At 39.6% G+C, this 22,857-nt stretch overlaps 1 protein-coding gene across 2 annotated transcripts in view; it reads left to right on the forward strand.

The window, feature by feature from the left end:
* Positions 1–263: 263 nt before the first annotated feature.
* Positions 264–22,857, forward strand: part of AFG3L2 (AFG3 like matrix AAA peptidase subunit 2) — a 34,736-nt gene continuing 12,142 nt past the window's right edge. Inside the window, exons 1-13 of one of the 2 annotated variants that reach the window (XM_073679004.1) lie at positions 264–516; positions 3,069–3,159; positions 3,334–3,390; positions 3,989–4,104; positions 5,142–5,294; positions 5,897–5,971; positions 6,972–7,096; positions 9,101–9,371; positions 10,082–10,219; positions 15,209–15,362; positions 15,597–15,704; positions 15,792–15,917; positions 21,392–21,502. In XM_073679004.1, the coding sequence (XP_073535105.1) occupies positions 409–516; positions 3,069–3,159; positions 3,334–3,390; positions 3,989–4,104; positions 5,142–5,294; positions 5,897–5,971; positions 6,972–7,096; positions 9,101–9,371; positions 10,082–10,219; positions 15,209–15,362; positions 15,597–15,704; positions 15,792–15,917; positions 21,392–21,502 (1,633 nt within the window). In that variant the 5' untranslated portion in view covers positions 264–408. Of the gene's footprint in view, positions 517–3,068; positions 3,160–3,333; positions 3,391–3,985; positions 4,105–5,141; positions 5,295–5,896; positions 5,972–6,971; positions 7,097–9,100; positions 9,372–10,081; positions 10,220–15,208; positions 15,363–15,596; positions 15,705–15,791; positions 15,918–21,391; positions 21,503–22,857 lie in introns of both variants that reach the window. The other variant, XM_073679003.1, reaches the window with a different exon arrangement.

Consider the following 22,857-nt stretch of genomic DNA (forward strand, 5'->3'; position numbering starts at 1 on the left):
TCCCCTCTGCAGCGGACACATAAGACAATAGGGGGTGGGCGGGGCTCAGGCAGCGGTCTGACACTGTGCAGGAGATGAAGGATGCCGGGGCTGGCCTGTACAGACACACGCCGCACACTGATCTCCCCGGTAAGACACACGTGATCCACGGCACGCAACTCAACGCTGTGGATACTATAATCGTGACGTCACGCCAAGGAGACATCACATGATCAGAGCTGTCACTAGACGGCACGCCCACGTCTCGTTGCGTCATCAAGCGACGACCGGTAATACAGGTTTCTGATTGGCTGTTGGCAGTGACGTCAGTGGTTCGCGCTTGTAGGAGCCCGTGGAGGTCGTATTGGGAGGTGTGATGGTGCTGACATAACGTGACGGCAGCTCGGCTTCTACAGACGGCTCCTGCTCATGGCTCACCGCTGCCTGCTGGTGCAGGGGCTCTGCCGACCTCTCACCGGGGCGCTGCTCCCCGTGCTGCCGCACAGCCGGCGTGTGGGGGCCTGCTGCTTGAGGAGAGTGAGTCCCATTCCTACCCTTTCCTATAGTGCTAGGAGACATGTTCACTGGGGTGATAGTGGCGCCCCCTAGTGCTCCTCAGCTGCCATTGTGGTTTACACTTTCTGCACTTTTCTCTCCTACAGCCTCCTCCTCAGTGACTGGGAGATTGGGGCACACCGAGCCCCATGAGCGTCAGCCACTGGCACTACAAATGGCAGCAGCTCAGTCTGGGCGCGCGAGCCTCTGTATTCTCTTCTGTGTGACCCACCCCTCTCCTGGGCTTTGGGTGTAAGATGTCAGCTCTGTGTCTCAGGAGGGTCGGGGTGAACACTGTATACTGCACTGCTCCCTCCTGAGACAGATGTAGTTACCTAATGGACCCAAACTATCAAATGCTCTCCCCTAATGAAAGCCACAAAAACCTATAAAATCACAGGAGTATTAGCCATACGTAAGAGAGAATTCTTTATTGAACAATTTACAAGACACATTAAGGTTTAAAAGGAGCGTATCAGACATGGGAAATGCCACACAAACCTCCAAATACAGCCAGTAATAGACAATGAATAGTAAGAAGTATATAAAGTATAGATACACCAAAAATGTCATATGTAGAATGAAACAAAAATGATATACAGCAATAGGTAATCAATCTCCAGATGTATGCATCACAGTAAAATGAATGCAAAGTGGAATGGAATCCTAATAGGGAATAAATGGATGCACATAAACTCTGGTTTGGAGCATAAAGGTCTTTGCTGAAAATTGACAGTGTTAGCAGAGCAAATATTTGCTGCAAAAAAGGAGCGTTGTGCATTAGCCACAAGAATGTAGTCACTGGTTCAATGCACAAATTCAACATGAATCAATCCGATATAGAATATCCAATTATGAAAACCAACCATTAGTAAGGTGTAAGGATCAGCTGTAAGTGAAACGAGCGTCAGGACTGCTCCTTTAGCTGCCACACAGGTCTATATATCTCCTGTCATTCTATACCAGGGTTCCCCAACTCCAGTCCTCAAGGCCCACCAACAGGTCATGTTTTCAGGATTTCCTTAGTATTACACAGGTGATAATTGCATCACCTGCACAGGCAATAATTCCATCACCTGTGCAATACTAAGGAAATCCTGAAAACATGACCTGTTGGTGGGCCTTGAGGACTGGAGTTGGGGAACCCTGTTCTATACCATTGTCGGTTTAAACTTTGCTGTACAGTTCTCATATAGTCCAGCACAGGATTGACTCTATCCTATACTGATCATTATGCCTTACTAATGGTTGTTTTTCATAACTGGATATTCTATATCGGATTGATTCATGTTGAATTTGTGCATTGAACCAGTGACTACATTCTCGTGGCTAATGCACAACGCTCCTTTTTTTTGCAGCAAATATTTGCTCTGTAAACACTTTTTCAATTTTCAGCAAAGGCCTTTATACTTCAAACAAGAGTTTGTGCGTCCATTCATTCCCTAGTAGGATTCCGTTCTACTTTGTATTCATTTTACTGTGATGCATACGTCTGGAGATTGATTACCTATTGCTGTATATAATTTTTGTTTCATTCTACATATGACATTTTTGGTGTGTGTGTATATACTTATTACTATTCATTGACTATTGTTGGCTGTATTTGGGGGCTTTGTGTGGCATTGCCTATGGCTGATACTCTCCTTTTAAACCTTTCTAATGTGTCTTGAAAATTGTTCAATAAAGATTTGTTTCTTAAGTATGGCTAATACTCTGGTTTCACAAAAACCTATAGAAACAGAAAATGTTCTGCATCACCCTCCCACCCCACCCCCAGAGATCAGTGAGCTGCATGTCATGTTCATCTGAATACAGAGCCCAGAAGAGAACACAGAACACACACACAGGGTCACATTTGCTGATTTAAAAGTAGTGGACAAGCCCTCTGGCTAGTAAATAAGTATTCCTGGAGGATATGGATCTGTTGTGATGTCATTGGATGTATTTATGGTTTACACCTAGGATTTTAGAGATGAATTTACAACTCTTGGTTGCTTTTGTAACGCACCATTCAGCTGGTTGAGTCATCTCCCTCACGTGGGATTTTGTAATGCAGTACAGGAGCTTTCCTAAACTAAATCTCTGTTCAGTTCCTGAAATAAGGCTTCATACAGACAGGGTGTGTAAAAACAGTGCGACTATGTGGGGACACTTTACACTTTTTGTTTTAAAAAATAAATCTAGTTAAAAACTGTGTATTTGCTTAAGATGAAAATTTACCTTGAGAAACATTTTGAGATTTCTATTAGCTTACAGTCTGTAAGGAAAATTATTACATAATTAATAGGGTTGAAAAATGACAAATGTTCATGAAGTTCAACTGAGTGATGGGAAGGAATAAATTGGGGATTAGGCACATCCATAGTGCACGATCCTGTCTGCTCTCAAGAGCAAGGTTTTGGTTTTTTTTGTTCCCTCCTGATCCCGAGTGTCAATCAAATGGATAAAATAAGTGGGTAATCAGCTCTGTTATCTGTCTACAGTAAGCAGGCGTCTCTAGGAGGATTGACATGAACTGTCTTTACTTTTTTCAGATACAGACTCAAGCTAGTGATATCCGAAAGAACAGCTTCCTGGCCAATGTTCTAGCTGCATACCAACGACTGTGTTCTCAGCCCCCTAAAGGTATGTTCTAATTCTCTTTGTGCTCGAGTGAGCAGAGCAATCATTACATTCATCGTTGCAAAAAAAAAACCATTGACGAGCGATTGTTCAGTCAGAGCTGGAACATAGCATTACATTATTCAGGGTCAGATTTATTATATTGTATCTGCTTCACTCGGCTTTTATGTATTTTAGGTTTTGAGAAATACTTCCCAAATGGCAAAAACGGCAAGACTGCAAATGATACAAAAGGTAAATGCACCAGTGTTATTATGGATCATCGGTTTCTGTAGGTTTTATCAATATCTGAAGTACAAATCTATGTAGGCATGATACAAATAGATGACAATGTTTCTTACATCTCTTTAAACTCACATTGTGGAGAAACCCTAAGATTCTACCAAGATCACAACTAACCATGTATCCACAGGATAAGTCATAAGTGTCAGTGTGAATGGAGACTAGTGTCGTTACTGTTTATTTCTAGTTTTCTGTTTAGTCTTTTTCATACACAATGTGGTACATTTATCAAGAAGAATGCCCCTGAATTCTGGCATAACTTGCAGAAAAAACTATCTTTCATGATGTGTTTTAAACCCTTCTTCTGACTTCAGTGCCTAAGGGGTGTGGATTCTGAATGTGTGATGCATTGTGGCATACCTCTCTGCCACAAAGTATGTCAAGTTAGACCAGACAGTCTTAAAATTATCTAACAGCATGAACCACTTTGATCAATTTTGCACATTTTAAGACTGTCTAGTCAGTTTGCAGTGTCTAAATCTTTGATAATATCTTTGATAAATATGCTCCAATTAGTTATTATTTTAGATTTCTTTTTAATCTGAAGTAGGTGCTAAAGAAAATGAGAAGACTTCTTCAGGTGGAGGGGGTGAGTCAGGTGGAGGTGGCAATAAAGGTGGAAAGAAGGGCGGGAAATCGGATGATTGGTGGTCAAGAATGCAAAAGGTGAGACCCTTTTCAGTTTTATCAATTTTGAAAAGAGCCATCCGTAGAAATAAAGAGTGACATTTCCTAGGGATTTTTTTTGCAGTCTCTATGTGTGAATGTGACTGCAGATTACTGAATTGAGAGTGCAATGCCTGTATACCCCTGCAAATAGGAGGTTACATTATCCCAAGTATGCGATTCACATCGTTGTGGTCAGATGCTGACTAGATTCTCATCCGCTTCTCTCAATGTTTGATTTAGCTGTAAATGTTTTGCTGTTTCCTTTGCACATCGCTCTATTGGAAGGGGTTTTCTGTGACTTTGATATTGTTTGACTATCCTTAGGATAGGTCATCAAACACATATAGTGACTGTAAGTTCTAGCTCTCATAGACTTGCACTGAGTAGTGACTTCTGGCTCGACCAGCAAACGCTGGAGTGATCTGGCTGGGCGCAAACAGGAGATGACCAGAGTCGTGCTGAGAACAGAATAAGACAGCGGCTGGTGAGTATAATACCACGGGCTGTGAACCTACAATACTGACACCAATCCAGCAGTGCAATAATAGACCAGGCATGGGTGGTGATTTAAAGCAAATAGGTCTGAGCTGCGATATCAGTCACCACCACTATAAAATGTACAGAGCCTGATAAATCGGACACAATGCCAAAAGTTAGGCCTTTGATGTTGATGGCTTTTTCTAAGGAATGACCTTTAATATCAAAATCCCAGAAAACCCCTTTAACCATTGCTCTTTCTGTCTACAGCCAATGTCATTGAGGTCATTAATAGGAGTGCAAAGGAAAGGTGGAGCTGTTTTCCATAGTTGGAATGTAAATAGCTGATTTAATTTGCCAAAAACGCCCCTTAAAAAATTAGTTTTGCAGTCTTGTTGGTTGCTGTTGGTGACATTTTCCTTCCACTAGCTTTGAAATATTTCCTCTACTGTCTATATAAGGTTAGCAAAATGACACCTTAATACATTTTGGTTTTTTTTGTTTGATATGTTTTCGCAAAGAAGGATTTTTGTAACCTTTTAATCTCTGATTTACAGGGTGAATTTCCTTGGGATGATAACCAGTTCCGATACTACTTCCTAGCATCTACTGGATTTTGGGCTGTAGCTACTTACTACATCTTCTTCAGGAAGGTTCCTGTAGAAATCACATGGAAAGACTTTATAAACAACTACTTATCGCAAGGCCTGGTGAGTGTGGAGAGCCTCACCTGTGTGCAGGGGTCAGGCTAGAAAGAACTTACTTGCAGCTTCATATTCAACACCGTTTACAAGCTAAACATGAAATCGTCAGAATATGGTATCATTCATGCATCCAATTAAATTGTCTTTCCAATATGCAATGATATAAAGTTTGGTGGGTTAAGTTCCCTGCCAAATATTGTTTCTTTACATCTCTATAGGAAGTGTATTCTAAAAAGGCATGAGGGTCGCTTTGAAGTGTTTTTTGTTTTTTTTATTTAATGGCGTCAGCTATCAAGCATGCCACAGCCTTTCAGATTTGGCTTTGAGGGTTAAACAGTATATGGGCATTTTCTAGCCACTTACCAATTCACACTGTGTTGTAAAATGTATTAATTACATGAGGAATAACAGGAATGGCAGAATGCCTAGTGATAAAGAAATGATGCTCCAGGATTTTTTTTTTCAATGAGAAACACAAGTATTTACTAAAAGAGACAAGTCAGGGGATCTGACAGATGGGGAAACCAATTATATTTGTCATTTCTTTTAATACCAAAAGTGACAAACTCAGTATATCACTTTGACTTAATGTGCACTTTTTTTCTTAGGTGGACCGTCTGCAGGTTGTAAATAAACGTTTCGTAAGGGTTGTGCTTATTCCGGGAAAGTCTAGTATGGAAGGGGTAAGAGATGTGTGATTTATTATAGGCATTCGTCTAAATAACTTCCATAACTTATTTTGTATTATTGGGTGCGTGTTTTCTCCCAATATATAAGGTTAATTTCTTTAATACTTTAACTATTTCTTGCCTGGTCGTTGAGTATGTAAGCCAGGATGGGCATAATTTAAAGGAGAATCTACCAAAGGAGATCCACCAAAATTAGTTTCTGAATATCTTCTATTTTGTGTTGGGCTGCATTCCCACGATGATCTTTTAGTGCGTTTTTGACGCTGCATGTTTTTGCCGTGTCAAAAACTCAGCATCTTACAGTTCAAGAAAAGTGGATGGGATTTATAGATATCTCATGTCCACTGTGCTTCTTTTTAACGCTACATAAACTGACCTGCGATGCTTTTTTTAAATCAGCAGCATGTCAGTTTCTCTTTTGGGTATGTTGTGTTTTCTGTGCGGATTTTCTCCATAGATTATTACATTAGATGCGGAAAGTCCGCAGCAAAAAAAAACGCACATGCAGTTTTAGTGCCTTTCCGCCGCTGAAACAAATCAACAAGTATAGGAATAAAGTGTTGTCAAAGCAAAAAAACAAGAAGTATCAAAAACAAAAGCATCTTTATTTAAAGCATGATACACTAAACAGAGACTAATGCAGCGTCAAAACGCTATGAAAAATGCAAGTAAACTAATTTAAATAGGTGAAGAAATTCTTCAACATCAAAAGCTCATCATGGGTACGTAGCCTTATAGATACTGAGTCAGGTCCACAAGGCTGGAGCTCGCATTAGTCTTTACAAAAAAAAAAAAAAAGGTATGCCCTAAAGTATCTTCCCCCGCCAAGCATAACACTATAAAACGTGTAAAAACGTGCTGACCGGTTTGGATGTACGTGTCTTGATGTATTTTACAGCCTTATTATTAATACAATCAGCTATGTTTGATAACCACAGTTTCTTGAGTAGTTCAGTTTGTGATCTGTTGTACTTTTTTCTGTTTTTACATGTAGAAATATGTCTGGTTTAATATTGGCAGTGTGGACACATTTGAAAGGAATTTGGAAACGGCACAGCAGGAGTATGGTATAGAGCCAGAGAATAGAGTGCCTGTGGTGTATACAGTGGAGGGTGATGGGTAAGTTTAAGTCGCCTGTCTGGTTTTGGAGTCTACATACTTGACTCTTTAATTTTTCCTCTTTTGACAGCTGAACAATTTCTAGGTATATTTTGTGATAATATAATGAATTATTCCTGATGGACACATTTTGTTATGTATCTTTTTAAAAAAAAAAAAAAAAGTGTCCACAGATACATATCCAAGTGTGCCTGCTCTTTGGATGTTAAGAATCGTATTTTTAAAACATATGGAACAAAACACATAGGGAAGATTTATTAAGTAAATTGCGTCAAAATTCCTTTGGGGAAGAATCCAGTGGGACATTGATTGCAAACAAGATTTGTTATTTTGCACAACCAAAAAAAGTAATTTTCCTAACATTCATTTAAGACCATATTGCAAAAATAAGTACACTCCTATGAAAGTCTTTAAAACCAAAGCTAAAGTTTAGACTACAAAATTCTAATGAACAACAATTCAACAGGTAAGATTAAAAGGACTTTACTTAACAAAGAAAACCCCTTCCCATTTCATGCTGTAAGCAATGGCACCATATGGAGGAGAAATGTCACAAGACCTGAGACAGAAAATAATTTCATTACACAAGAAAGGTGAAGGCTACAAGAAGATCATTAAAGCTTTACTTATTAGTTGGAATATTGGAGCAAAAGTGCAACAAAAATTTAACAAATGTGGAATTGCAACCATCTCAGAGACGTTCAGGCTGTCCATGGAAGTTAACACCTAAACAGCAGTGCCTCCTGGTGAGAAGGGATGAAGAAAATTGATAATCAAATTCACTGCAGTTGAATTTAAAGCGAACCTGTCAGCAGGATTTTGCGGAGTAAACTACAGTCAGTGTCATGTTGAGGCTGCTGCACTGATTAATATGATACCTGAGATAAAGAAATCCGTTTTGTGGTTCTTGTGTGTGTTTGCAATTTTGAGTTAATGATATGCCCGTGCTCTGGGGTGGGACTGTAGGCAGGGTGTTATCTATGTGCTCTAGGCCAGATCAGCAATAAAAACCTCCCCACGGGACGCCCCTATCTGTCTGGCTGTCTCTATGATGAGGAACATACTTGTGCTTCGGGGCGGCCTGTGGGCAGGTCTTTTCTTGCTGTTCTGGCCTAGAGCACCAGGATTATTATTTTGTAACATGGAAAGAGGACCGACTAGTCTGGGGACACTAACGCCTCATCTACTAGTCAAAACCCTAATTAGCATAGGAAATGCAGACCTTATAAATGCTCTTTTTAAACATTAAACTGAATAACCTTGTACAGCGTTGGTTAGGCAGGGAATTTAGTCATATGTATGTGAATGCTGCTGGGTTGGAGGGCATGGGGAACCTGACAGATTCCCCTCAAATGTTGAAATACCCTCCACCTAAAGGTCTTTTAACCTCTATCCTATCCTATCCTAAATCTGATAAACGTGTACGGTTCAAGTTGGGAGTGGGTGTATTGAGTGGGATCAGTGTTATCCTGACCTATACCCGGCAGATAGTGGCTGTATGTCACAGCCAGAATCTACCTCTAACAACCATGTATGTTGGACTAAAATGAAAAGACTGAAATTGACCATATCGGGAAAGGGTTAAGAAAAATAAATTAATAATAATAAAAAAAAGTTGCAGAGTTGTTACTTTCACTGACCATTCCCTGTCTGTGCAGCTGATGGACACAGCCGAATACTGCTCACGTCTGTTTCTTTCTGCCCCATAGACATGAAATAAGAGCTCCCCACATATGCTCAATGCTACTTTATTCACTCCTCCACACTGCAGTTGTGTGGTTATTGGGGTGTAATCTGCGGCTTGAGACCCCTGTTCCAGTGATTGGTGGGAGTCTTAGCGAGGCCCTTAATGAACAGATATTTACCACCAGTCCAGTCGGCAGATGATAAAGGGATTTTCCATAATTGACATTTTACTATAGAAAGAGATGTAATCTGTTTGTTACAAAGACTGTAGCGTATATGACGGGTGTGTGCTAACCTGAATCTTGATTCTGCCCATAGCTCCTTTTTTCTGAACATCCTTCCAACATTCCTTATTCTTGCCTTCCTTGTGTACACTCTGAGGAGAGGTCCTACTGGAGGAAGACCGGGCCGTGGCATGGGAGGGCTCTTCAGTGTCGGAGAGACAACTGCCAAAGTGCTGAAGGATGAGATCGATGTCAAGTTCAAGGATGTTGCTGGATGTGAAGAGGCAAAGCTTGAGATTATGGAGTTTGTCAACTTCCTAAAGAATCCAAAGCAATACCAAGATTTAGGAGCAAAAATTCCAAAGGTGAGTGCATAGGGTTTATGAGACAGCACAACTTTGTAGCTTTTATGTTACTAGTGGAATTGTGCTCTTGGTATCTTAATGGCCAAAAGAACATGTAGCAATTTATACTAGAGGGTTTCCCAAGACTTTAATATTGGTGGCCGGTCCTTTAAAATAGGACATCAGTATTTGAGAAGTCAAGGCCATCTCCTAGCCACCTGCCAATAAACTTCATAAAGGAGCTGGGGGGTGGCTGAAGAAAGCCCATCCTCCTGTTCATTGTGTAGTGAGGCACATTGCCACATATACAGTTATGTATGGGACGTAGATACTTGGGGTTGCAGCTCTGCCTATTAATATGGCTATCAAAACCTTGTGATAAACATGATGTTGGATCATATAGGACATCGAAACTAGTTGTTTCTAATAATTTACAACACATTTGGTTTCTTCCCATATTATAAAATCAGAGTACATTATGTCATAAACAAGTTAGGGGAGGCGAATAGTGTGCTTCCATTTATTTTAGATGATCCTTTGTGTGAATAACACATTGGCCACATAATGGTAAACTTCCAAATGCAATGCCACATTTGACCACCAGGAGCTTACATGAACGCAGTATTCAGCTTTCTAGCTATAGGTCATAATCTGGTTTTATTCCTGCACTTACATGACCTTTTCACAGTAACCTATAGTGATTTGTAGAATGAGATATGGACTTTTTTCAGGGCGCTATTCTGACGGGTCCTCCTGGTACAGGAAAAACATTATTGGCAAAAGCCACAGCCGGAGAAGCCAGTGTTCCTTTTATCACAGTCAATGGCTCTGAGTTCCTAGAGATGTTTGTTGGTGTCGGACCTGCCAGAGTAAGTTTTTATTTTCGTCTTCATGACACAATGTTACAGAGAAACTTTAAAATATTATTCAGTCCAGCAAAAAAAAATTATTAAATTTTTGCTGTGTATGGTTTTTCCTTCACTTTACTGGAAAAGAGCAGATCATCAGGAGTGTGGGAGGATGGGAAGAATGGTTGTGGTTTTCATGACTGGGTGCAACTTTCTAATATATGTCCCTTCCCTGTGGGAAGATGAGCCAGTGCTATAGAATTAGGATAGATTTTCCCAGACAAGGATTTTGGGCTTACACTGCTGATTGCCCTATGATCAGTGAAGGGATACAGAATCTGCGCAGGAGGAATGAAATCTATGTACATCAAATGGGTGAGACTTGTAATTGCCTTGTAAAATGTATAATTGCACATGCAGATCAGCTGTATAATAGATTACTTGTGAATATAACCTTAAGGTGAAGTTTCCACAATGAGTTTTTGATGTTGTGTATTTTCGCTGCACAAAAAAAATCAACTTCTTACAGTTCTAGCAAAGTGGAGTTTTATGTGCAGATTTTCTCCATAGAATTGCGTTAGATGCAGAAAATCCGCAGGTAAAAATTACATGTGTTTTTAGTGCAGTTCTGCTGCAGAAGCTCACTAAAAACATATGAAAACATCTGATGACCCTAGGGTACGGTAGCTCATCAGATCCAGCTATAAGCCGGGTCTCCGTGACTTACTGACAGGTCTCGGGCATTGCAGTACATGAGTACTGCAGCGCATGAGACCAATGATCAGAGTAAAAATTATACATGTCCCATAGTGGGATTTAGTGGAAAAGTAAAAAATCACAAAACGCTGTTTCGCCTCTAAAAAACGCATTTGTGTTAAAACAAAGATAAACAGAAAAAAAAGTACACATAATTGGTATTGCCTCGTCCGGAACGACCCGATCTATAAAACTGGCACATTATTTATTCCGTACAGCGAGTACCATAAAAAAAATCAATGAACACACAAAATGTCACTTCTTCATCATATTGATACACACAAAAAATGTAATTAAAAGCAGTAGAAAAAAAGGTATATAAATGGAGACTTGCTGGATGGCAGATAACTTTTGTTTATATGTTGAATCCGAAGAATTACTCTTTGTCTTACTTGCATATATGGAAATGGCAAAATATGGTATACAGAAGATACTCTTTTTAATCTTCCTGTATAAAACTAAAACCAGTTCCAGAACTTGTGTTTCGGAAGTGGAGTTATCATCTTTTCTGTTTTTATGTGATTTATTTGAGGATGTTCCTTGCGGTTGTAATTATCTGAAAATATTAAATAAAAAGAATCCGAATTTAAAAAAAAAAAAAAAAATATATATATATATATATATATATATATATGGTAATGCAAAAACAAATTTCATTTTTGTAAAATATTGTTTTTAGTCTGTAAAAGCGACAAAGCATAAAATATCTCTATCTATCTATCTATCTATCTATCTATATATATATATATATATATATATATATATCTATATATATATATATATATATATATATATATATATAGATATATATATATATATATATATATATAGATATAGATAGATAGATAGATATAATCTGGTATTGCTGTAATTGTACCCACCTGACGAATAAATCTGTGTTATCACTTTTACCGCATGGTGAACTGCGCAAAAAAGAAATAGATAAAAACTATTACTGAATTGCTGTTTTTTGTTCATTCTGTGTCTGAAAATCTGAATAATTCGCAATCAAAAAACGTTATTTACCCCAAAATGGTACCAAAAAAATCTCCAACTCATCGCGCAAAAAATAAGCCCTCATACAGCTCTGTTCGCCAAACAATAAAAAAGTTACAGCTCTCAGCAACAGCATAAAAAATAAGAAATATTCTTGTACTGCTGTCTATATGTTCATTCCACCTCCCAAAAATCGGAGCAAGGCTCTGCTCACATTTATCCAGCACTCTCCGCTGAGCGCTTGCGTCGGGGTTTCTGTGTAAATCCCCAAAACCGCGATTCAGACAAAATCCTGGACAGAACCATTCACTTATGAGGCAGATGGAGTCAGTTTGGACTGGTCTCTGTTCCGGCGGTGTCCCATCATTTTAGGCCTCTTTTTAACACACAAGTGTGGGCGGCACAGATCAGTGCACACCTAAAAAGATGAATACCACCAAAGCAGATGCCAAACGGACTCCAAAGTGTCTCCATCTGCCTCATTATGGTGGGTGGTTCCATTGGGGGTATCGCCTGAATCACATTTTTGTGCGATTTACACGGAAACTCCGAAGTGCTCAGAGTAGAACACAAGAAGGTGATCCAGCCTTTTTCTGGAAGCGATCGAAAAATATTATGTGCCCCAAAATGTTACAGATAAAAACCCTAATTTATCCCACACAAAACCAGCCGCTACTCAGGTCCATCATTTGTCACTGGAACTATAGGGGTTGTTCCCATGTTACTGGTAGAGCAAAGTGACATGTCTCCCATCCCGTCAAATAAAATCCAGTGAATTCTGTGCTCCCAAATCAAAATGCCCCCCACCTTCTGAGCCCAACTGTTCCTAAACCACAGTAAGCTGCCACATGTTTGGCATTATTGTAGCTCAGAGAGCACTTAACAATTTACGGGGTGCGTGTCTCCAGAAGCACAAGCTTGGGCACAATGTATGGGGGCACTACACTGTATGGCGGCACAATGTATAGGCACTAAACTGGCATATTTACAATTCTCTAGAAAAAAAAGCCTGGTGTGGATGTTTCAAAATAGTCACTTCAGTCGTAGATGATTTCATTGAGAGGTGTAATTTCTACAATGGAGTCACTTTTGGGGTTTTTCTGCTATTCTGGCACCTTTTGGGGCTCCGCAAATATCACTCGGAAACTATTCTACCAAAATCTGTGCACCAAAAGCCAAATAGCGCTCCTTCCTTCTCAGCCCTGACGTGTGGCCTAACAGTTTCTGATAACATACGGGGCATCACCGCATTCGGGAGAAATTGCGCAATAAATTATGGGGTTCAGTTTCACGTATTAACCCTTGTGTAACTGACAAATTTGCAGCAAATACAAAAATTCAATTTTGACCACTAAAATGTTATATTTCCATGGCTCAATGTTATAAAATTCTGTGAGGCACCTATGGGTTCAAAATACTCACTACACCCCTAGATGAATTCCTTAAGCAGTGAAGTTTTCAACATGGGGTCATCTGGGGTGGGGGGGGGGGTTGTTGATCTGTCACCTCTGGGGCTCAGCTAATGGAATCTGCGTCCTAAAAGCCCAGTGGCGCTCCTTCCATGGAAATTATAAATTTGGTGCTAAAACAGTATTTTAGTGGAAAAAAATAAAATTTTTGTTTTCACATCTAAATGTTATATCGTTTTGTGAATCACCTGTAGATTAAAAATGTTCAATACACCATTAGATGAATTCCTTGAAGGGCCTAGTTTCCAAAATGGGGTCACTTGTGGGGGGTTTCTGCTGTTTTGGCTTGTTAGGGGCTCTCCAAATGTGACACTGCATTCACAATCTATTCCAGACAAATCTACTCTCTTAAAATCAAATAGCTCTTTTCTTTATGAGCCCTGCCATGTGCCCCAAACAACAGTTTTTGATCACATGTGGGGTATGTTTGTGTTCTGTAGAAATTGCATTGTCTTGTTGTTGAGAAATCCTCTTTTATCACTTTGTATAAATGACCTCTTTCAGGCTCTGGGGAGGACACTGCCTGGAAGATAACTCTGCCTCCCAAGCTTATTTTACATGAAGGGGAGTTACCAGTGTGAGACAAGTAACTAACACAGAACAGGAGAAATGAAATTTGTCTTCTTGCAAACACATTGTTTCTTCTCTCTGAGCTCTGCTGTATTGTAACAATATTACAACCATGTCTGCCTGTGAGCTGGAAGCTGGAGCTGAGAGGAGCCTGCAGATGTGTCAGGTATAATCACACACAGCTCTGCAGTGAGATCAGGAGAGCAGAGAGCGGCCATCACACAACTCTGACTCAGTGTGATATCTTCCAGGCAGCGTCCTCCTCAGAGCCTGGAAGAGGTCATTTATATAAAGTGATAAAAGATGATTTCTCTACAACACCACATCTGATTTGAGGCATACAGGGAGGACATTTCTCAGCAGTCTATAACCTGTATGCCCATATTAACAGTTTAGATAGGTCAATTATGGTGACAGATTCCCCTTAATGATATAAAGATTAAAAGTTTGAAAATTGCCAATTTTTCAACATTTTTGCCGAAATTCCGATATTTTCACAAATAAACGCAAAACATCAACCTAAATCTACCACTAACAAAGTACAACATGTCAAGAAAAAACATTCTCAGAATCGCTGTGATGTGTTTAAGCGTTCCAGAGGTATTACCACTTGAAGTGATGCAGCTCAGAGTTCAAAAACCTGACATAACGAAGTGTCAAAAACGTAATCTAACAATGCAACATCAAACGCTCATTGTGGAAACTTAGCCTAAAGCAGGCCATACACTTTAGATAGTTGTTGGTCGAATGCTCTTTTGCCAGTGGCTATGTCCCAACCCCCCCCAAAGACAGGTATTTTCAACCATGCATGCTTTTCTTCTGCATGAGAAGAGGGTAGTAAGATGCGGACAGGCATTCCTGGCGGGGGTTTCTTTCCGTAGAAGAAAAGGATTTGGGCATTTTGAAATCCAGCATGATCAGTTACTGGATGTTGAACCACACCTGTGTACATTGGATGGTTGGCTGCTCCTCCCGAAATCTGTATGTTCAACTGACATAATGTGTATGGCCAACTTAAGAAATTGACCCTAATGGCAAGTGATAACCCAGTTTGGAGCCAATCTTGTTCTGGACCTCGAGACCATTATATCTGTTAATGTGTTGTGGTAGACCAGTGTAGAGAACTCCTCCTATACTTGTAGAGTCCATTGCTAATATGTGAAATATCCAGATGGCTCATTATGTTGACCCTAGATCCTCTCTAACCCATCTCTTGTAGGTACGAGATCTGTTTAGCATGGCCAGAAAGCATGCTCCCTGCATACTCTTCATCGATGAGATTGATGCCGTTGGACGGAAGAGGGGACGCGGCAACTTCGGTGGTCAAAATGAGCAAGAAAATACACTGAATCAGCTATTAGTAGAAATGGATGGTAATGTACTCCTTCTGCATAATTATATCTGTGCCTCTCCATTTCCTTATCTGTAAATGTACAATGACCTAATGTGACTGACACACAAAGAGCCTTACGTACTATGGTAAATGGCAATGTTAGGACAGATCATTTTCCATGGTGTGCCCTGACTATAGGCTGCAGAAATATATAGCAGCTACTCTCCACTCACTGGCTGGTGATAATGTCTCCATTTGCTTTATGTACTTGCAGGTTTTAATACCACAACAAATGTAGTTGTATTGGCTGGGACTAATAGACCTGACATCTTGGATCCAGCTCTCATGAGACCTGGCCGGTTTGATAGGCAGATTTATATAGGTAAGATATTATTATTCTCATAGCTGAGACGTCTATGTATGTATATAATTCCTACCAACGTTATGTTCATTTTCCTTCCACACACAGGCCCTCCAGACATAAAAGGCAGAGCGTCTATATTTAAAGTTCATCTTAGACCTTTGAAATTAGATACTACATTAGATAAAGAAGTCCTGTCTAGGAAACTGGCAGCTTTAACGCCTGGATTTTCAGGTGAGAAGAGATATGTAAAATGTGTAATATACTCAGTCTCAAATTCTGTGTCTTTCAGTAATGGACTAGTCGAGATATAAATGTCTCTTGCTTTACTTCATCAACATTTCTAATACCTATCTATCTATTTATCTATAGATAGATATATGGACCTCCAATAACCTACTCCAGGCAGCGGTCGTTGTTAACTACTTATGAACTCCCCATGAACTATAAACATCCGGGCAGTCCACACTTATCTTTGCACTTGTGTTGTAAAACGTCAGTGCAGTGTAAGCAGCTTGCACAAGATCTTGAAGCTGTGGGTGTGGGAATATGGCTGTGTATACAGTTTAGGAAGAGAGTAGGGAAGCACTGACTGCTTATTCCTCTGGACAAAGTGATCACTGGGTGTAGAGAGGGAACCGCCACATCTGGGTCCTAGGAGACCACATCAGCTCTGCAATGCCAACAGGAGGCTGACAATCTCTGGTAACTGAGGGCCAATATACCAGCCCCAGTTACAGGGGAAATCTGCAATTAAAACAATGTATTAATAGGTTAAAATGCCTCACCAAAGGTCTTTTAAGCCCTTATGGGAAGGGGGATGCAGCATGTTAAAAAAAAAAAAAAAAAAAAAACAGAGTCAGTCTGAATCGCTATTTCTAGCTCTGCACCCATTGAAAAAATATGTCCAATGTGTCAAAATAATTTCTACAGAAAGCAGTTTAAAATGTTTTCAGCAGTCCTTTGTTGTCATAAAAAATGCACAAGTTTTTCCTACTTTTCTTTACATTTTCCCCCAATTATTGGCAAAATATAAAAATGACATAAAAATTAAGCCTTTGTACAGTGAAAAAAAGGAGGAAAATTATTTGATTATTCGAACAAGAACATCTTTTAGAGCCTATAAAAGCACATGTACTGTCAAACCCAAAAATGTGCCTCGTCAGGAAGGAGTAAAAATGGCCTGGTCATGATCTGGTTAAGCTCCCAATCACATTGTTTTGTTTGGTTTGCATGTATTGATGGTGCAAGAGAGCGGTCATGTGACCTCATGTAAGCAATTTGCCTACTTACGCTCACATTCCGACTAGACGTGCTCGACCTTGCTTAATGCATTTCCATAGAGGACGAGCACGTCTCGTGAGCATGTGATTGTAAGTACACAATTCACATCCTTGTAGTCATATGACCACCCACTCGTACTGGCAATAACGGAGAATCCTGACTGTGCACGCTGTCATGATTCAGAAGCCTGCACTCACTTTCATAGCAAGCCTGGACAGCCCCTTAAAATAGGTTAGTCTATAAGTGGTAGGTTCTGCTGTGAGGCCTCAGTGAAATGTTACATCATGAGCCTTTCAATAGCTTTTCGTGACCTATATCATTATGGCCTATGAGATGGATGCCAAATACTTGTCCTTCCCCACTCGTACACTTAAATGGCATCTATTTGAACATATGCTTCATGAAAATAACTTAAACATTAAACAGATACCCAAGAGTAGTTATAATTGGATCTCTCTCAGACGTCATTTACACACCCGTTACCAGCCTTTCTCAGCGAATACACTAAACACTAACATTCCAGTTTACATCCAGACAGAGTTCTAATACACTTGCCTGGCTAGTGAATCACATTGGACAGCCGACGGCCGTTTCGCGCCTGACTTCAGGATCCGTTGAAGCGCAGACAGGCGCAAACTAACCACAGATCTTGTATGGAGAGAGGCTTGTGCAGATCCTTCTGTCTCTTCATATAATCCTACACAGACTCAATGATGTTGAGATCAGGGCTCTGTGGGGCCATAAAATCTTTTGCAGGACTCCTTGTTCTTTACACTGAAGATTAATAGCATTGGCTGTATGTTTGCGGTCGTTGTCCGGCTGCAGAATACATTTGGAACCAATCAGACGCCTCCCTGATGGTATTGCCTGGTGGATAAGTATCTGCCTGTATTTATCTTGTGTTCAAGCGCAAAAGGATTGATGCCCTTTTGAAGGCAAAGGGTGGTCACACCAAATTTTGATGCAAATTTTGCTTTTTGTTGATTGACAAAATAAACTATTAACACTAGGACTACTGGACTCGTGACCCCGCCTAGAACTACTGAAAGGAGTCATTTTGACTCCTTGCTTGTTTTCGGTTATTTTTAGAGTTTCATTTGTGGTTATTTATTAATAATTATATTTTTTGTAATGTATTATTATTGTGAGATCCAACAGTAATGCTTTTGATTGTTTTTTTTCTGCTTTTCTTATTTTTCTACAGAAAATAACAATAATTATAATAGACGTTTTTCAAACTTTTTTTTTTATTCAAGTGCACACATATAAACAACAACTGAAGAACAAAAAGCAGAGAAAATGTAGGTGGAGGAGCATAAAAATGAAAATATGGCGCAGAATTCACCTTCTAAACATTTGGTGTTTCGCATTTTAGGCATTGCCTTTGATTTATGGCAGTACATTGCCCACACAAAGACTTACCACAAGTCTTACAATTTCCGACAGATCTATTTTTCTTGCACTTTTCTTTGATCTGGCAAAATTTTGTTTGAACCATCACTTCTGAGCATGTAGAAACTTGGGACGTGGAACCCTTTTCCCTATCTGTGACATAAGGACCACTCAACTCTCTCACAAGCGTTTGCAAAAATGCCTTGCGTGACATTTTTTGGTGGGTAATCTCCTTGAATATTATCCATGCATTTATACCCGCAAAGTCTAAGGCATTTTCAAATGCATGAACAGGCCATCTCCTTGTGCATGTTCGTGTGGTATATTTTCGTGCCATCTGATCCACTACATCTACTCCATATTTTGTTTCATTGTAAAACTTTACCGTTTCTGGAGTTTTTTTAGCGGAATCAGACGCAACAACATCATCTGGATGGACGGAACTCAAAATGACAACATTTTTGTTGGGCTTTCCTTGATATACTGTAAGTGTAAAATTGTCTTCATTTCTAAACACTTTAGTGTTGTACAATTCCTCTTTCATGGATTTTATTTCTTTAGGCACTTCTCGCCTTATCTTGTTCAGTGTTCCCACGATGGTTGTTCCTTTACTTTTTAGCTGTTTAGCTAATTTTACTGAAGTAAAATAATTATCGGTTGTAACATTGCGACCTTTTTTCAAAAACGGGTCCAATAACTTCATTACCACATGGTCAGCTAAACGGTCCTCAGCACGGCGTGTGTCATCTTTGCCTAGATAAGGGAAGCCATTTGCCAGATATTTGCTCCTCTTATCAACAGCTAGCCAATATTTGTGGCCATATTTATCTGGTTTGGAAGGCATGTACTGCGTGAATGGACACCTAGTTTTGCTTGGGAAAAGTTGCTCATCCACCGTTATGTATGGGCCAGGTTTGTAACACGCAATACAATTTTCAATAAACCTGTCCCACACAGTAGAAAATAGAGCAAACTTGTCCGTTTGCAGTCTCTCCGATCGAGTAGATTTCTCATCAAATCTGAGAAACCTCATAATTTCAACAAAGCGGTCCCTAGACATTGTCGCTTTGCAAAACGCTATTCCCCAGTCATTACACCAAATACTGCTAATCGAGTGACGGTTCGTGCCAGATATTCCACGAGCATAGAATATCGCAATGAATGCATCTAGCTCCTCATCAGATAGAGTAAACTGTAAATTATTGCTTCTGCAAGCGTACAGTTCTTTATATATGTCAATATATATGAATCAAAAAATAAACGCCATGCGCTCAAATGACTATCGATAATGATATTTCTTCTGGCGTATCCTGTAGGGCCAGGTGCTTCTCGAAGAATATTTTGGCTGTCACGCCTACCAGGCAAGTGTTCTCCAATTTCAACAGGTTTCCATTGAATACCATCCGCTGAAACTAGTATTCCTTCAGATTCGCCTTCTCTGGTGTTTGTTGTTGCATTACCTTCGCCGCCATCGTTATCTGTTGTTCTTTCATTTCTGGGACGTTTTGCTGATTTTTTCTGTCCACGACCAGGAGGATGGTCACGAGGCAACATAACTGCATGAGCCCGATCCCCAGTTGATGTGCTTGGAATATCTGTAAAAAAGTTGATGAATATTTAGAATTTTTGTTTTGTAAGGGTCCGTGCACACTGGCTGGATTAGCGGCGGAATATCCGACCGGATATTCTCCCCACAATCCGGCCCGTACCTGCCCGCTCAGGTACAGAGCGGAGTTTCATACCTGAAGCTCCGCTCCGAACCCCGGGCTGGAGCCGCTGTCTGGGACGGAGCCGTGCTCGCGCGTAAGCAAGCGCTGCTCTGTCCCTGACAGCGGCTCCAGCCCGGGGTTTGGAGCGGAGCTTCAGGCATGAGCGGGCAGGTACGGCCTGTATTGCGGCAAGAATATCCAGATGGCTATTCAGCCAGAATTCTGCTAGTGTGCACAGGCACTAACTCAGTGTGTGGAAGAACAAATAAATACACATAACTACTTACCTTCTGGATTTGTTCCTTCTGAGTCTTCAGATTCACTTGATATGTTCTGAGGAATGAAATCTTCATCACTGTCAGAATCAAATACATGTTCCTGCAATTCGGATTCCAATTCATCCTCCGGTATGGATTGCAAAGTAGCCAGAATATCCTGAGGCTTTATCAAACGTCTTCTCTCCATATTCCTCACAAATTCCATAATTCTATATAGTTCCCTGCTGAAAAATAGAAATGAAATGAAAACTAAAAGAAATAATAACTGTTCTGCCACCTTCAAAAGTAGGTGGGCTGAATCAGTTGACAGACAGCTAAACTATTTCATAACAATTCATACCTGTATGAGTCTTCAGAGCTCGTATGTCTGCGTCTGTTCTCTTTGTCTCTTCAGCTGAACTGAAAGTAAAGTTACTATCCAGAATACTGTCTCCTGCTAGGACCTTAGAAAAACACCACCCTTCATTAGCATAAGATAAGAGCCTAGAGTAAACAAGCTATTTTGTTCAGCATTACACAGTAATACAAGCAGGTAAAACACAAGGAAAATGTGAAAAGTTGACATGTAAATTGAACTACATCTATATGAACATCAGGGTAAATAAGACAGAGTGAAAAAATTATGCACAAAACTTTATAGCAACATTTAGTGACAAAAGGACCTCAAAATATAGTAGGGAGTCAAAATGACTCCCTTCAGTAGTTCTTGGTAAATTTTGAAAAAAACGCGCAAATTTTTCACCAAAATTTATTTATTCTCACAAAATCTTTTTTCACATCATATTTGAGGAAAAGTCACCGAGTTTCAAGCCGGAATTCTGAAAAATGTAGTCACAGAAGAGAAATAAAAAATGAAAGGAGTCAAAATGACTCCATCAGTAGTTCTAGTGTTAACACTTCTATTTTTGAAGGTATTCTTACTTTGCAGCATTTTTTTTCAATACCTGCAGAAAACGTTTGCACAGCACTGTATATCACCTATGATCTTAGACTGTCTTTTCTGGTTTTACTTCTGCTTCTTTCATATTTTTTTGTTTTGTTACAGGGGCAGATATTGCAAATGTGTGTAATGAAGCTGCTCTCATCGCTGCCAGACATCTCTCTGATGCCATAAACCAGAAGCATTTTGAACAGGCGATTGAGAGAGTAATAGGAGGTAAGATGTCGGAAATGTGACATTATCTTATAAATAAAGTAGATATATGCTAACATATCACAAATTGTATTGATTCATTAGTGCAATCAGGTGATCTGTAATTTTGACAAGTCTACATTTAAAGGGGTGGTCCACTACTGAATGTCAGTCTCTGACAGCGGGAGTTGACACACGCCAGCCGGAAGCGCGTCATTCTGGCTGCTCCTCGTGATGCCCCAATATGTTGTCATGACAGCCTGGGGTCTACCCCGTGCCTGCCACTACTATACTTCTGTGTACGCCGGCTTGTTGTCGGGGTTCACAGGAGATCGGACGATCTCGCAGCTCTTCAAGTCTTCTAAGGGGACTATTAAACACTGTAAAAAGTTAAAAACAAAGTTTTTTTAAATTTATGAAAAAAAAGCAAAACACGAGTTCATTCAATTCACCTTCCTCTTGCCCCATTGAAAATAAAACCGTATAAAAAAATGACCCATTTGGTATTTCTGCGCTCAAAAATGTCCGCTCTATCAAAATCTAAAATAAATTAATCAGCAGTAAACAACGTAACGAGAAACAAAATCTAAAGTCCAGAATGAATTTTTTTTTTTTTGGCCTCCACAACATTGCATATAAAATGCAAAAAGAAGCGATCAAAATATCATGTCTACCCCAAAATGGTATCAATAAAAATGTCAGCTCAGGGTGCAAAAAATAAGCCACCACATAGCTTCAGATCCAAAAAATGGAAACTCTGCGGGTCTTAAAAATTGGCAACAAACGCAAAAAAAAAAATTTCATACAAATTTCAGAATTTTTTTTCACCACTTAAATAAAAAATAAACTATACATGTTTGGTAACTGTGTACTCATACTAACCTGGGGAATTATATTGCCTGGTCAATTTTACCCTATAGTAAACATCGCAAAAAAAAAAAACTGTTGTGGAATTACACTTTTTTTTGTAATTTCACCCCACTTGCAATTTTTATTCCCATTTTCCAGTACACTATATAGAAAAATCAATGGTGCTATTCAAGAGTGCAACATGTTCCACAAAAAACAATCCCTAGTATGGCTTTATTAACGGAAATCTAAAAAAAGTTAGGGCTGTTGAAAGAAAAGAAGGAAAAAACGGAAAAATGGCCTGGGGGTGAAGGGGTTAAAAACAGTTGCTGAATATTTCCTTGCATTTGGAACTTTTTTTTTTTCCCGTGAATCAAGTTTTTTTTAAAAATGAATGGTATCATTCTAAACTACAGGAAACAAGCCCTATGTAGACTGAATAATAAAAATTGTCATGATTCTTGAAAGAATGGGAGGAAAATACAAAAGTGAAAAAAAATCGCCCGATCAAGAAGGAGTAAATTTTTTTT

Source organism: Phyllobates terribilis, unplaced genomic scaffold (assembly GCF_046119375.1).
Source record: "Phyllobates terribilis strain yellow unplaced genomic scaffold, ASM4611937v1 Scaffold_4__5_contigs__length_816908805, whole genome shotgun sequence".
Classification (NCBI taxonomy): domain Eukaryota; kingdom Metazoa; phylum Chordata; class Amphibia; order Anura; family Dendrobatidae; genus Phyllobates; species Phyllobates terribilis.